The following is a 16,178-nucleotide window of genomic DNA, read 5'->3' as shown; positions in this document are numbered from 1 at the left end:
TACCTTGGCAGGCTACACACAGCTGACATTGTGCCTATGTGATTAAGGTCCACATCTGTTCGACCCTCAGACATATACTTCTCCATCCGCGCCTGATGTGAACAACGGCGACCACTCTCCGCCCCCCGCGTGCATAGAGCGGAACGTCTGCGTCCATGTGAAACGGGTCTTATCCACGCATTCGATGTAGTTCGTCAACTTGCCTAAAACGGCACTGCATGCACTAAACAGCTAGAGTCATTATACTAAACAACATAGTTATAATTTTATTAATAATAATATTAGTCAACAACTAAACTGATGGATAACAAATATACAGTCTCAATCCTCTCAGCTGTGTAAAAGGAGCAGAGGTGAATGCTACAAGAGAATGTGTGGATGGCCTGTCGAACAACCTCTAGAAGAACATTTGTCGCCTTCGATGGATTCAAGTGCATTATATTAAAGGAGGCAAAAAACTGGCCAAATAAGTCGTCAAACCATGACCATAACTTCAGTAGCATGTACTATACATGCTAAAGCTGGATGAGAAAAATTAATGAATATATCCTTTTCTTCATGCTCAATAACTTTTGTTGATACCATTCACTAGCAAATATTGCGATATCTATCGATACCTTCCTTAGTCGGACAGTAAATCTGTGGAAATGCTTATATATTTTGTTAATTAATTAATTTATAAATGTGCTCAGTCTCTTATGCTCAATATTTGGCATCCCTACATGTCCCTGCGTAGGTTGCTAGCGTATGTTCTTAGCATGTGCTAACTTCCTACTCGTCCCAGAACAAGGCTCGGAGAGTGGTGCCATGAGGTGGTAAATTGAAACACTACGCAGAGGAATTTTGAAACATTCCGGATTTCTGATTTTCCGGGTTTGAGGTTCTCAGCTGTACTAGTAATTAGAGGTGGGTTGAATAACAGATTTCTCGAACTCGAATATCGAATTTGAATATTAAATCATTGCTCGAATATTCGAATACCTCGAATACTATACAATGAATGCAGGAATGTTTGACTCAGTTGCCTATACAGCAGGAAACACAAGATTTTGGGGAGTAATTTTGATTTCCTTTAAAGGATTCGAACGGGAATTTAGCTGATTAATGGAATGTTTTAATTTTATGGAAACAATTGGGCATATATGTAGTTGATTCAACTAACATCTCTTTCAAATATTCTAAGAAGACAAACCACCTCGCAAAAAATGATTGCATGCCATCTCGGCATTTACACTGCTACGATGGATTTCTGTCTGATGTATACATTCTTATCTACCATTCCTATCAGCGGCACGCCTTCAACCAACTCCTTATTTTCAACAGGTAGCTCGCTTTACCCCCACTCCTGCTGTCAAGTGCTAGCGGACAATCTGAGGCGTTTTGAAAAATACTCGCGCTTCTCCACCGGATTTTCTTCAATTATTTTCAGTCCATCTTTGGAAGTTCTCACGAGATAAGAAGATGACTTCGAATTGCTATCAGGGAGAAACCAAATATCCTGAGAAAATATCCCTTCGTCTGTGACTGTAATAATAGAGATTTATAGCACAACTCATAAATTGTAACTTGATGTATGTTTTCGGAAAAAAATACCGCATCAACTTCCCAGAAGCTCTGCTGTCCATATGGAGTCTCACCAGAATGCTAAGTCTCCCTCGTATTTTGACATTTATTTCCTCACGTAAAATGCTTAAATAAAGTCAGAAATGAGTCGCGTTTGGTCTTATTCTTTTTTAAATTACGCGCACATTACTAATATTTCAATCCAATAAAGGTGTAATATCAATTGCCGAAAGTCAATGTTAGACACCTTTAAGGCTAATAGGTGATTCGTGCAGTAGTTGAATTCCAGAAACTGGGAACTTTGAAGCAGGTAGGCTGAAAAAGGTGAATGCACTCAGAGAGAAGGGGGGGCAGGAAACATGTTTCTATTGTTCTCATATAATTCGATATTTTTTTCGAAGCTAAGGTTTTCGTAATATGATCCCTGCACGAGCTGGGACCTTTTTTATTTTCAGAGAAGAGGAAAGCCTCAGAGGGGGGCTAGTGCTGAATGGAGGGGGATAGCGGATCTTGGGAAATGTGCTAATGTAACTATCCCACGGTACTCATGCAGTAGTTGACCTTCAGAAATGGGGAACTTCGAAGCAGGTAGGCAGAAAAAGGTCGGTGGGGGAGAATGAGGGGAGGGTGAAACACAATTCTATTATACTCTTGTAACTTGATATTTTCTTTTGAAGCTTTTGATTTATGGTCTTCGCAATACGAACCCTGTGCAAGCTGGGACCTTCTCACCTTTTGTTTGATTTCGGAGAGGAGGAAAGTGTCGGAGGCCAAGGGCTGATGGATGGAGGGGGTAGCGGATTTTGGGAATTGTGCTATGTAGTTACTATCCCACGGCACGGAGATTCTCCTGGTGGGGAAAACGGAGATTTTCGGATTTTTTTCACCAAATCATTTTCAGTTCCCCACGTCAAACTCTTTTCACCGATCTAATCCGCGAATTAAATGTAGTTCATCAACTTGCCTATAACAGCGCTGCATGCACTAAACGACTATAGTTCTTTACAATTTTCCGAGTTAACTACCAACGACAGTGTATGGCGCAAAATTCAAAGTATTCGAGAGTGTACCTTTAGCATAATTATTCGAGACCTCGAATATCGAATACTTTCTAGTATTCGAGGTATTCAAGTATTCGCAGATACTATTCGCACATCTCTGCTCGTAATATTTACTTTAGTGCAATAAAACATTTAAAACTTTATTTAAGTGTATCATTTCAAGATTTAAAAAATAATATGAGCTGCATTACTATTTCATTAGTTTTTTCCAGAAAATAATTAGGTCTGAACGGGTTTTCGCCGTAGTAATGAAAGGGTGAAGAAATGTAGGAAACATACACGTGTGTTGCGGGAAAGTATCACAAGTTTGACAGGATATTTCGAAAATTTTAAATTCAAATGTAGGGTTACTTTTGGAAAAAAAGAGTGGAAACATGAACCAAGCATCACAGCTCATAAGATCGCTTCGTCAAAATAATAATGAAAAATACAAATTTCTGCCAAAATGTCAGTCACCGAGCATTTCTCTAAAAAATGGTGAGCACAGAAGATGTTAAACTTACTTGCAATATCGCTTTGACACTCTCCATTTAAAGAAAAGGATCACTTTCATTTTCCCTTCTAGGTTCATGTTTTTTCTTGATAACCTCTTGATTTTTCTATCCACATTCCAATTTTTTGCCACTGTTCACTAGGTTTTTATTCCACATGCCTCAATCAAAATCCCCATCTGCAGCTGAACAACTGCTGCACCGTATTCCTGAGATGCAGAGGGCCTCTGACTGCTGGGAGGGAATGAAGCTATTATGTTTGTGAATCTCTCTCGGATCCTTTAGCATGTTGATGCTATTCATACAGAACTTGGCCACTGCTCCGTTTGTAACCCCTGTACACCGATGACCTAGAAGGCATTAGGGCGGACCCTTTACATGGATGTTAATTGGCCCGATAACCTATGATAACAAAAATTACATCTCAAACCAGATTGCTTTCAGAAACTCATTTCCACTAGCTCCAAACTCGATTAATTATTTAAATTAACTAAATGCCATTCAGTTAAGGAGACAAGATAAATGACTTTGTTAGATCGACTATCCAGGTCGCATGAAAAGTACATAATGTTTTTGGCCATTGCATAGCAATGATTTTGATGAATATATAAACAAAGAATAGCATTTGAGCCAAGCAATTCTGATTATATGCGTTAGAGGAGCGTAATTTCGTGTGTACTTAGCGCAAGTTCACGTTTTATCAAGAGAGTGTCAAGGTTATTTGAATAGGCTTAGCAGCGTACGGATGTTTCCCCGAGGAACGAATTTGCCCTATATCGAAACTGTACCAATCGAATTTGCGCTAAGCAAGGTACGGGTGGTACTACTATAAAACCCACTTCCGACTACTAATTAACTCATACAAATGTTTGGGGAGAATGAGATGAAAGATGACAAAAAGTCATAGGATTGACCCCCTCTTAAATCATCGGAAACCATAGGAAAAATTGTCTAAACACTAAATACTGTTCCGATTGTGGTAAAAAGAGTAAGAAAATTGCATTGTTATCCAGTTCTTAGCTAGAAAGTATAAAGTTTCAACGCTCTATCTAGTCGCTAGGTGTGTTAAAATTTAGTTACAAAATTCCACCTTAACAAACAGACAGACAGTCACAAAAGTAAGATAAATGTTGTAAAATTCATAGATGTATAGCCAAAAAATAAAATTATGGAACAAGCAAAATTCAAAATATTTGCAAAAAACTACTTACGAACACATCTGCCACCATTAATTGGATTCCCATGGTAACCAAGAACACAGTGTTGACAGTGAGCTCCATGAGTTTGGTTTGCGCAAGGTTGATTACATACACTGGTTCCATTTGCACATGTACTGTGGCCATTGCATTGACAAGCTGGAAATGAAAAAGCAGAAATTTCTTTCTTAACTTTCACAAAAGTATTATCCATTTGAAAAAAATTGAGTTTTCAATCTAGTTGGAAGAATAAATTAGTAAAAATTACATATATAATTAACATCAGCAGCCTTTTTGAGTTAAAAAAGTGTAGGTGAGAAATTTACACTGTATACCCAACAGAGATTCGATCAAAAAAAGGACAATAAGGTGGCAATTAGCAATGGATGGATCCAAGATTTTCTTTGAAAACAGATCTTGAGTGGATCTGGATTTTTGGAGCCAGATATTCAGTTATTTTCAGATCCAAATGCATCTTCAAATTCCTGCTTTAAAACGAAGTAATTATTCAAGTTTCTTCTGAGTACATGCAATCAAAGGAATGCTTTTTAGATTTACATACACATTTTAATATTTTTACTCATTAAAAATCATTTTTTAAGCTTTCAAATTATTTTTTTTAAACAATAAAATCTTTACATGCTCAGATTCTAAACTGTTATGCTTGCATTTGGAAATGAAAATAGTTTTCAATTTTTTGATAAACCATTGACTGAATTTTAATATTCCTCACATAAGTTTCCCCTGAATTTCGTCACTTTCTCGTCACATACTGACTTGTGTTTCACCTGCAAATGCTTCAGTTGCGTTGAGGTGGATTTTGCACTTCCTTGCAATAGTTTCACATCACTGTGAACGCACACGGTTATCTTTCTGACAATAAAATTTTTCTACAGAATAAAATACATTTTTATCAGTATATCACTATATTAAATTGCTACTGCGTAATCTGCAACACAATTAACAATGTTTAGAACATCATTATCCCTTCTCCCAACAATTCCAAAAAGTATTACAGAAGGTACTTTGATGAACCAAACTTCACAGCCTTTAAGGACTCGCTGAGGTCGCATGACTGGTCGGATTTGTACTACCCTAAATCCTTCAATGGTTCATTTGAGTATTTTTACACCACCTATCAACATTACTTCGATGTCTGTTTTCCTCTGGTGCTCAAAAAGACTAGAAACTCCTTTTTGGAAAATAATAGAAGCCTTTGGGCCACTGATGAAATTCGCTACCTATCAAGAAAAATGAAAGAGATAGCTATTCATTTTAACAATAAACGTGACCCATCAGATCGCTCAGAGAACATAACTTTGAAAAAAACATACAGCAAAAAGCTACAGTTAGCAAAAAAGACCTATTACAACCTAGAATTCTAAATGCAGATAACAAATCCAAAGAAATTTGGAGAATTGTAAAGGAAACTAAGAGTCCCATCAATGGTCAACACGTCCTTAAACTTTTTGACTCTGGTGGTAATATTATTTCTGATTACTCCCAAAATGCATCTAATCTAAATGACTTCTACCTGTCACACCAGAGTCCCACTAATCCTTCCAATTATGATAAATATTCACAGATTTCAACCTTAGCTAATTCATTGTACCTATCCCCTTGCAGTGAACTGGAACTGTCCAACATAATTAAAAAATTACCTAACAAAAGCAGCTCTGGCATAGATGGTATCCCCGGTATTGTGATTAAAAAATCAGCTGATGTAATCAAGGAACATTTGCTTTTCCTTATCAATAAGTCCTTACAACTTGGAGTTTTGCCTGATGCCAACAGCCAAAGTTGTACCAATCTACAAAGGTAAAGGCAGTGTCCATGACATGAATTCCTACCGACCTATATCCTTATTAAACCAGATAGGTATGATATTTGAAAAGGTTTTCCACAACCACCTGTCATCATATCTAGAGTCCCTCAATCTTTTGTCCACCTCACAGAATGGCTTCAGAAAATGTAGATCAACTACTACAGCCACCTACAATATGGTTAGTCAAATTCTTCATAATCTTGATAATAGAATAGAAACTCTGGGGCTATTCTTCGACTTTTCCAAGGCTTTTGACCTGGTCAATCACCAGATACTTCTGGCCAAACTGGGATACTATGGTATCAGAGGCATCCCATACGACTGAATTAAATCGTATCTTAGTTCAAGACACCAACAGGTGTTTCTATCATTAAATGGCATAAATTTTACCTCTCCTAGTAATGAAGTCTCTATAGGCGTACCCCAAGGATCAGTCTTGGGCCCCATTCTATTTTTACTCTACATTAACGACTCGCCTAAAACTCTGAAATTGGTTCCTGGAAGTGAACCAATACTGTATGCTGATGACACCAATGTGATAGTATCAGCTCCATCGCTACATAACTTGACCCAGAGGGCAGCAAGAGTATCTGAAATACATTAATGATTGGTGCTTACATAATTTATTGAAACTCAATACTGATAAGTCTGGATTAATTTACTTCTCCAACAAAAACAAAGCTTCTGCTTCAGTAGCCAATGACAGTGAAGGTAAATGCCTTCCCCAAATCACAAGTACCAAGTTCTTGGGTGTTATATTAAATAGAAATGTCTCCTGGGAGGAACAAGTGCGTAATCTCTGTGGCAAGTTGAATTCTATTTGCTTCCTCGTTAGAAGCATCAGGAATTTTGTCAGTATTGATGTTATACTTTCAATTTATTATGGTGAATTTTATTCTCTGGTTGTCTACAGTATCTTGTTCTGGGGTTCCTCTCCTCACTGTGATTCAATTTTTAAAATGCAAAAACATGTAATACGACTAATTTGTAAAGCTCCCTATCATGCACCCTGCCTCTCTCTTTTCAAAAAACTTAGTATTCTGACCATACCTTGTGTCTGTATCTATGTTCTAAGTCTATTTACTTTGAGAAACATAAACCAGTACACGACCAATGACAATTTCCACTGTTATCAAACTAGGACCTGTAGAGATCTACACCAATCTTTCATCAGGACCTTAAACACTGCTCAAGGTCCTAAACATATGGGCCTGTTGATTTTCAACAGGCTCCCTCCTCACATCAAAAATCAAGAGAACACAATGATGTTCAAAAGGAAATAGTTGATGTTTCTAAAAAATAGGTAATCAGTTTTATTCTATCAAGGAGTTTATGAACTCAAAATTTGTTTCCTGATCGAGATCAATCTTAGATTATGTTTCTCTCCTGTTTTATATGCCCTATGTTTAACCTTAGTGATTGTAATATGTAATCCCTGGTAATAATTGGGCAAATAGGCAAATAAAAGAGTAGTATTATTATTAGCATAACGTGGGACGAGTTATGGGAACAGAACCACTCGGCCAGAGGAAGGGGTGGGCAGCAGAAGCGCGTAATGGATAGGTGGAGGGTAAGGAGTGCACTCCCCCATCTTTCAAACATAAGGCTATGAATGAGGGAGTCAAGGACGAACATGTCAGATCTTGCTATTTTATGGCATTGTTGCCTTCAAAGAGAAGTTGGGGAAATAAGAGTACCAAGATACCAATATTCAACATTATCCAAACAGGACAAATTTCAAAGAAACAGGCATGGCATCAGTACTGTCAAACAAGAAGATATGGCCAGTAAAAGCCAACAGTATACATTACCAAGGTCGCCCGACTTCGCTTTGAAGGCAACAAAGTCAAATGCAAGATCGGACGTGTTCTTCCCTTGCTCCTTCGCTCGTTGCTTGAAAGAAAGGGATCCTTCCCCTCGATCTCTCCTTCAGCGCTCTTCACTGAAAAGCATTTCTGATTTCTTCTAACCACCATTTAGTCCAACAATGTACACACTTGTTCTAATTTTTTTAACCCTCAGTTTTTGACACCATTATAATTTTCAGTTGCAATAACCCTCATAATAGCGTCTGGAGATGATTTTTGAAAAATCAGGTCCTTAGCGTAATGGAAATTACTCGGCAAGAGAGATGTTTACTATTAGCCAAGTATTGTCCTTCAAAACAATGTGTTTCTCTAGGTTGGATTTGCAATTGATATTTGCAGTATAAATGCTGTGGGATGCCCACTTTTGGCAGTTAATTTAGCGTGCCCTTCGGAGCGAAAACCCCTGCGCGATCTTTTCCATGTAAACGATGCTTACAAGTAAGAAAAGCAAACAGGAGCATTTTAAAAATATGTCACTAAGGGAGAATCTCCCCTGCCTGCCGCTTGTTTCTGACCTAGGGTTTCCGATGACTGACTCGGGCTTAAAACCAAGGCCACTCAGTTCCCCTTGGACTTGCGAGCGGTGAAGGTGAGGGAGTAAGGTAAGAAGTTTGTGTGAGAGGCACACTCCCATTTTAGGATGCAATATCTGAGAAAAAGGTGCGCCTCTTATACACACTTATATGGTATTTCATTAAAAAAATATTATTACGAAGATCTTCATTATGAGCCTGAAATTTTTCTGTTTTCATCAAGTTTCTGCTAACATTACCATTGTAGGCCTTGGACAAAGAGATTTCTTGGCAATTTGTTGTATCAATTTTGGGAAATCGTAATACAAATGTAAGGAAATAAATACAGCAGACTTCAGATTATCTGGCAGTGGTATATCCGTGTTACGGATTATCAGTGCATGATTTTCACTTTCGCTCAATATTTTCTGTGATTTTTCTAAAATAATTAAATCGGATGCAAAATCACCAGAATTGCTGCATTGATGTTAGGATACACCGTGCTTATTATTTACGTTAGAATCCCCTTCGTAAAACGGAAGCGATTGTGCGCTAGCTGCATTTATGAGAGCACCGTGTTCCTGTTTTCCAAGCCTCACACGACCGCATTCCGTGATCATGGATACGTCCCGTAGCAGTTGCAACCCCGGTGACTTGTGAGAAAGGCGTGGCATGGTGACTGACAGTGTAGTTTCCGATGTTGAGCAGTGGTTTTGTAGCATTCGTGCAGACCACTTTTCTTGTCCATCATCACACAGCCACAGATGTGTGGTTTACAAACCAGGCCTTACATGGAGCATTAACAATACGAGTACAACCATGTTATCACTGCTAAAAAGATTGCGAACTGGCGAAGAAAGCTCACAATGAGTCTGGGAAGCACTCTAAAATAACATAATAACTGCATAAATAATAATATATTGTTTGTTTTACGTAAATTATGAACATTACAAGACATTAAAGGAAAGTTTGGGTTATTCGTGCCATCTTTCCCCATCATTAGCTCGGATAATCGGGAGTGTGCTGTATTACTTTACTAAGTCACCTAATAGTGCCAGGCCTCATTTAATAACATTCACCATGATGGAGATCTTGAGCCAACTCACAAAAACCTTGAGCCCTGGATTTCTGAGGATATTGATCTCCAAATTGGGCAGGGTTCGAGCAGTATCCTTACATCCTCCAAAAGCTGAAATGTGGAGACTCACACAGCCTCACATTACATTCATATTTTCAGATGGCAGAAGTATAATTAAGCAGTAATGACAAAAAGAATAATTTCCCTGACACAAATGAAGTACAATAAAAATACTCTTCAACAGGAAAGGAGCATGATCTGAATGTGATGTTGGGTATGGGATTTTCAAATATTGACCATGTGCCATTGCATTTAAGGATGAGGAAAATATTCTTTTGATGCATACAAAGATAATTTTTCAGGAAATTGCATGGTTTTTCAAACAGCAAAATTCACAGACTTTCAGAGAATTACCAGATATTCCAGGAGAATGACCACCATTGGCATACCCAGCAGCGGCAGAGGGGCAGCTGCCCCCCATAGTAATAGATAGTATAAGTAAATTTATTTCAAAACTAAAGTTTTTAAAATATTTCGTAAAATTCAAGGACACTTGTATAAAATATGTAATTCAAAGCCGTTTTAATTTTCTGGAAATTTTGGTTTCTTAACCTTTTCTGTATTATAACTTGAACAACCACGGCTTGCCCCCCTCCAGTTTTTATCTTGGGTAGCCCATTGATGACCACCCCACCAATACATAAATTCATGAGGGTTAGTAAGGAAACGAAACTCACTTGGACAATGTGTGAAGTACCAATGGTTAGCTTGGCATGTGTACTGGGGACCTAAAGGCTCAGAATAACCACCAGGTAGACAAGCCAGTACCTGAGCCATCATCACACCAACCACAAGCGGGATCAGCACGACAATCTTCACACGTTGGGTAAAAACTACAAGGGGATTTTCCTGTGGATAATAGGGTGGGCATGAAATCATTAGCAAAAAATAACTGTAAGGAAAATTCAACACATATAACTTAGTTCTGATTACATATTATGAACACTTGCAACACTCAAATAATAACATTTACAAGCATTCCAAGTTTCTATTTTTTTTTTAGACCTAAGGTGTACATGCTCTTCCAAATGTAATGATTGAAACATTTCAATGCATTATGCAAGACAACAATGTATTCATTAAGATAAAAAAGGCAATGACGTATGATGTACGTAATATGCAACAAGTCTGGGGCAGGTTTAAGGATTTTGTAAAGATAAAAACAGCTAAGATAAATTGTTTGGAGAAGTTATTAGCATTCCAATGTACGAAGGAGAACTTAGTTATAAAGAACTTTCACATCCATATGTTTTTACTTGTGTGCCATATCCATAAGGAGAGCATGGTAACATGCAACTAATTAAACAGAAGCAAGGGAAATTTTTTAGAGACTGTAGATTAGAAGGTACAGGTAAGGAGTGGAAAAGGAGGTACAAAATATAATAAACGTGATGACTATAAATACAGATTGATCTTGAGTTTAAAAAATATACTAAATAACACAGAAATAGCTATACACGAGCAGGTATGGTATACAGTGAGTCCTCGTTCTACGTCACCCCGTTTAACGTCATTTCGCGATAACGTCACGAAAATTTTACGACCGTGATTCGTTTATCGCCGCTTCGCTTCGCGATTACGTCACGAATTTTAAATTTCGCGCGAGAAAAAAGGCGAACTGGCAGGCGTTACAGGTTGTTTGTTTCGTGGGCGGTAATGCGGTCAGTCTATTCAAAGTGTAAAACGGTGTGTATTGTTAATTGCGATTACGGTTTTGGCAAATTTTAGCATCAGAGACATTTCCACGACAATGCCCAAGAAAACAATGTTCACAATAATTTTGGTTCCTGTTACTGCGACGATGTTTCAGCGATGATGATGCCCGTCCGCCTCAATTCGCAATTAAAACCATCTCTTCGATTTCATAATCCCAGTTTGCCCGCCCTCGCTCATTTGCGCCATTTTGATTTCGCTCCTGACCGGTCCGAAAAGAAATTCTCGTAGCGAGGGCCTATGGACCGGAGCACCGGATCCCCGGTCTGTAGCGTCTGGTAGCATTCATTGGACGGCGAAGCAGAAAAGCAAATGCGGGAAGATACAAAAATGGAGAAGGATTTACGTCACTGCTGCTATTGTCGTCGATGAAGACAGGAACTCGTATTTATGCCATAGTTTGGCATTCCCATCGTAAAAAATGCCCCAGATATGATACGGTAAAATTTTTTCGCATAGGAATTGTGAGGTCTAGGAACCGATATTCAATTTTTACATTGTTTTTATGGGATATTATGCTTCGATTAATGTCATTTCGTTTATCGTCACATTTTTCAGGAACGGTAGGTGACGTTAAACGAGGACTCACTGTACAGTAAAACTTTGATTTTACACAGTTGGAGGGACCAAAATATGGGCAATGTGAAAAAATTAGAGATGGGTCGAATAGCAGATTTCTCGAACTCGAATACCGAATTCGAATATTAAATCATCATACATCTTCATGGGTTTGTAAGGGAAATGCCAAGAAAGCCACCCAAGATTAAATTACTTTCTGGGGTAATTAACTGGGGAAAACCCTGGGTAGGTTTTAAATTTGAATCTGTCCCAGGGGGTTTCTCCCAAATACGCAGCTTTTCCTTAAATCAATGGCACTAGAATTTCATTGCAACTCTTATCATGATAAGTCAACAGATGATTTTGTGATAATGGCAAGTTAAGCTGACTATTCAAAAATATAAGTAGGATGCATACAATTATTTTGGGAATCATTGAGTTTTTCTTAAAACTGTTATGCTCATGATAGGTACTCAAGTTAAATATATGGAGGAGTAATTGATTTGCTTAACCATTTCAAGAAATGAAATTTGAGAGGATCTCAACATAGCCGGCCAGCCGGCCGGAAATTTGTCGGCCTCGGCGGCGCTGGGGTAAAGTCCCCGACAGCTAACCTAGAGTACGCCGGTTCGAATCCTGCCTGGGTGGATTGACCACCATCCAGGGCATGGATGTTTGTGATTGTCAATCAAGTTAATTGTAAAGGCCTGTTTACACGGTACATGAACAAGTACGGGTTAATGTCTAAATGTATGAACGCGAGAATGAACGCCAAAATGCACCGTGTAACCACCCAACTTGTGCAAATGCATGCACAGAAAATAGAACCTGTTCTAATTTGGTTCATGCATTCGTACATGTTCCGTTCCGGTCCACAAAAATCATTCACGCAAACGTACATTAACTCGTACATGTTAATGTATCGTGTAAACAGGCCTTAAGAGAGGACAATATTGTCCTAAATTCGCTTGTAAAAGAAAGACGAAATTATTATTATTATTATTATTATATATCTAATGTCTGATGACATGAATGTGGCTCCATAGGAATCCAGCAAAAAATGTAAAATGTGTATTCACCTCTGTGGGCTATAATATGTCAAATAAGCAAAAGAATAGGAAGAATTCCCACCTGGCAATGTTGAACGACACTGGCCTTGATGAGTGGTCCACTCTCGACACTGTCCATAGGGAAATGATGCAGTGTATGCATTCTTGTCAACACAGCGACCTTCATTTTGACACCAAATGCACTCCTCCATTGTACAATTCATGCATGAGGTTAGTTCAGAGCATGGCGTACTACATGGCGCACTATATGTCACTCCTTCAAACAATAATACGACATAATGAATACCACATTTTGAGAGCCAATTCCCAATCCACACAAGCTACTTAGGCATAAGGATTATGCGAGTTTTGATAAACTGCATTAGTGACATTAACCCATTAGTGCATAGCGTCCGATATATCGGACGTGTGCATTTTATTTTGTTATGGGCTCCAGTTGACTTACGCCACATTTTAATACTGTATTAAGTTCAAATGGATGTCTGTCTTAAACGCATGTAAGGATAAGAATGAGAGGTTGGTTGGAACAGAGGAAGAAGTAATGGGAAGATGGGCCGAGTACTTTAAGGAATTGCTGAATGTCAATGAGATAGATGAGGAAGATGAGGAGGATGGAGAAATGTTGGACATGAGGGTGGACACCAATATTAGTAGGCCATCAATTGAGGAGGTGGAGGAGTCGTTAAAACGGCAGCGGAATGGGAGAGCTCCAGGGGAAGATCAAATTGTACCGGAGTTAATCAAGTATGGAGGAAAAAATTTAACAAAGAACCTACATATACTGATATGTCAAATATGGGAGAAAGAAGAGATGCCTGAGAAATGGAAGATTGGTTTAATTTGCCCTATATTCAAGAAGGGAGATAAATTGCAATGCAGCAACTATAGGGGAATCACATTACTAAATGTCACTTACAAGATACTTTCTTGTATACTGCAGAGGAGACTTAACACGTATGCTGAAGTAATCCTTGGTGAATACCAATGTGGCTTCAGGCCGGGAAGAGGAACAACCGACCAAATCTTTGTAATGAGACAATGCATGGAGAAATGTTATGAGTACAACATTGACCTACATATGCTTTTCATTGATTTCCAGCAAGCTTTTGATAGTGTCAATAGAAGAAAAATGTTGAAGGCATTGGAGGGAATAGGAATACCAAAAAAGCTAATTATGACTATGGAAGGATCTCAAGCTAAGGCCTATATCGAGGGCAAGACTAGTGAAGCCTTTAAGATAACAACTGGAGTAAGACAAGGAGATTCTCTATTAGAAGTACTATTTAATCTGTGTCTACATGAAGCCATGAAAGAACTGGGGTTAGAGGGGACAATTGTGCATAAATCTACTCAGGCATGTGCCTATGCCGACGATATAGTTCTAATGGCACGGAATATGGATTCTCTGAAAGAAATATTCAAAATCTTAGAACAGAAAAGTAGGAATATAGGGCTCAGAATCAATGAGAGAAAAACGAAATACATGAGAATGTCGACCACGGAAGACAGAAGATGGACTCAAAACGTTACATTTGGGCAGTACAACTTTGAAAATGTAAAATATTTCAGCTACCTTGGTACTAATTTAAACTGTAAGAACTCAATGACAGAAGAGATCAACAAGAGGATAATGGCTGGAAATAGGGCTTACTTTGCTAATATTAAGCTCCTGAAGTCAACTCATCTATCTAAGGAGATGAAATTCAAGATCTAAAAGACACTTATCAGACCGGTCGTGACATATGGAGCAGAAACGTGGAGCATCTCCGCTGGAAACGAGCAAGCTCTGCGGATATTTGAACGGAAGGTTTTGCGAAAGATATATAGTCCCGTGACAGATGGGGTAACTTGGAGGATAAGAACAAACAAGGAAATAGAAAATATTATCCAAGGCGAAGACATAGTGAGGTTTGTGAAGACCCAACGGCTAGCTTGGCTAGGTCATGTAAAAAGAATGAGTGAAGAAAGGATGCCTAAGAAGATTCTACATGGAAATATGGATGGAAAGAGAAAAAGAGAAAGACCGAGGAAAAGATGGATGCAGGATGTGGAAGAAGACATAAAGGCTATGAGGATTGTCAGATGGTGGGAGAAAGTGCAGAACAGGAGAGAATGGACAGGTGTCTTGAGGGAGGCCAAAGCCCATACTGGGCTGTAGTGCCAAGGAAGTAAGTAAGTAAGTAGGATGTCTGTCTTCACCCCCCTGCTAATATTTTAGTTGACTCATTGAATTTATCGACTCGAGAAGCATTTATGTGAGACATGGACACGTCCGATATATCGGATGCTATGCACTAATGGGTTAATGAAACATATTGAATGGAATTAAGGCCCATATTCTTAGCCTACCATGTACGGCCAACTTACCCTGGATACGTCATCACCTCCTACATAAACTAATCTCACCCTACATACGCCACATTAAGCCCTACGTATGGCTGTTTTTGAAACTAATTAACAGGCCCTACTTGATGTAAGGTACCCGAACCAGCCCTACACCCTACAAAAAAATGGCAGCCAAATTTAGTCCGCTGATCATTTCGATTAAAGAATCTACGTTACAATCGATATTAAAGGAGATGAGGTCACACAAACGATTTTAAAATGCACAGAAACACAGCAGAAAGGTAATTAATAGTACTACCACATTATATCCATCTGGTAAAATAAATGATAAAATTGGCTGAAGTATAATAAGTACAATATAGTGGTAAATATTCAAATTATAACGATGGCATGCAAAAACACATGCAGGGAACAGGTCCAAATTTTTCAGAATATTTTTATCCGGTTTAATTTCCCAAAGTGCTGTTTTTAATTTGTTTAAGTTTGCTGTATTCAAACACTTATAATCAGAAATGGAGGAGCTACAATCCTGGGATAATGTCTAAAATACAAACAATGGGCTATATCTGTTCACACAATCACATCACAAGTTCATCTGTCATTCATTTAATATTTCTCTCCATTACGGAAATCATTCAATTAAAAACAATCTCTCAATGCTTTTATCCTCATGGTTACTAAAACGACGTGAAGTATTGTGGAGGGCGAAATGGTGTACACTCCATTTATTCCTAAAATTAACATGATATTGTGAGTGTTTTTTCGCTATTTAAGCCACTTATGGACACAATACTCAAAATAATGTGACACCACCATGTCTATATCATCCACTCAAAC

At 38.3% G+C, this 16,178-nt stretch overlaps 1 protein-coding gene across 1 annotated transcript in view; it reads right to left on the bottom strand.

Moving 5' to 3' along the window:
- The window catches only part of LOC124174201 (attractin-like protein 1), a 45,942-nt gene that overhangs the window by 9,624 nt on the left and 20,140 nt on the right, over nucleotides 1-16,178 (bottom strand). The window contains 4 exon segments of the mRNA XM_046553299.1: nucleotides 4,327-4,470; nucleotides 10,332-10,414; nucleotides 10,416-10,503; nucleotides 13,057-13,251. Of these exon segments, the coding sequence (XP_046409255.1) occupies nucleotides 4,327-4,470; nucleotides 10,332-10,414; nucleotides 10,416-10,503; nucleotides 13,057-13,251 (510 nt within the window).

This window comes from Ischnura elegans, chromosome 2 (genome assembly GCF_921293095.1).
Source record: "Ischnura elegans chromosome 2, ioIscEleg1.1, whole genome shotgun sequence".
Taxonomy (NCBI): domain Eukaryota; kingdom Metazoa; phylum Arthropoda; class Insecta; order Odonata; family Coenagrionidae; genus Ischnura; species Ischnura elegans.
This window is presented reverse-complemented; position numbering and strand designations above follow the sequence as displayed.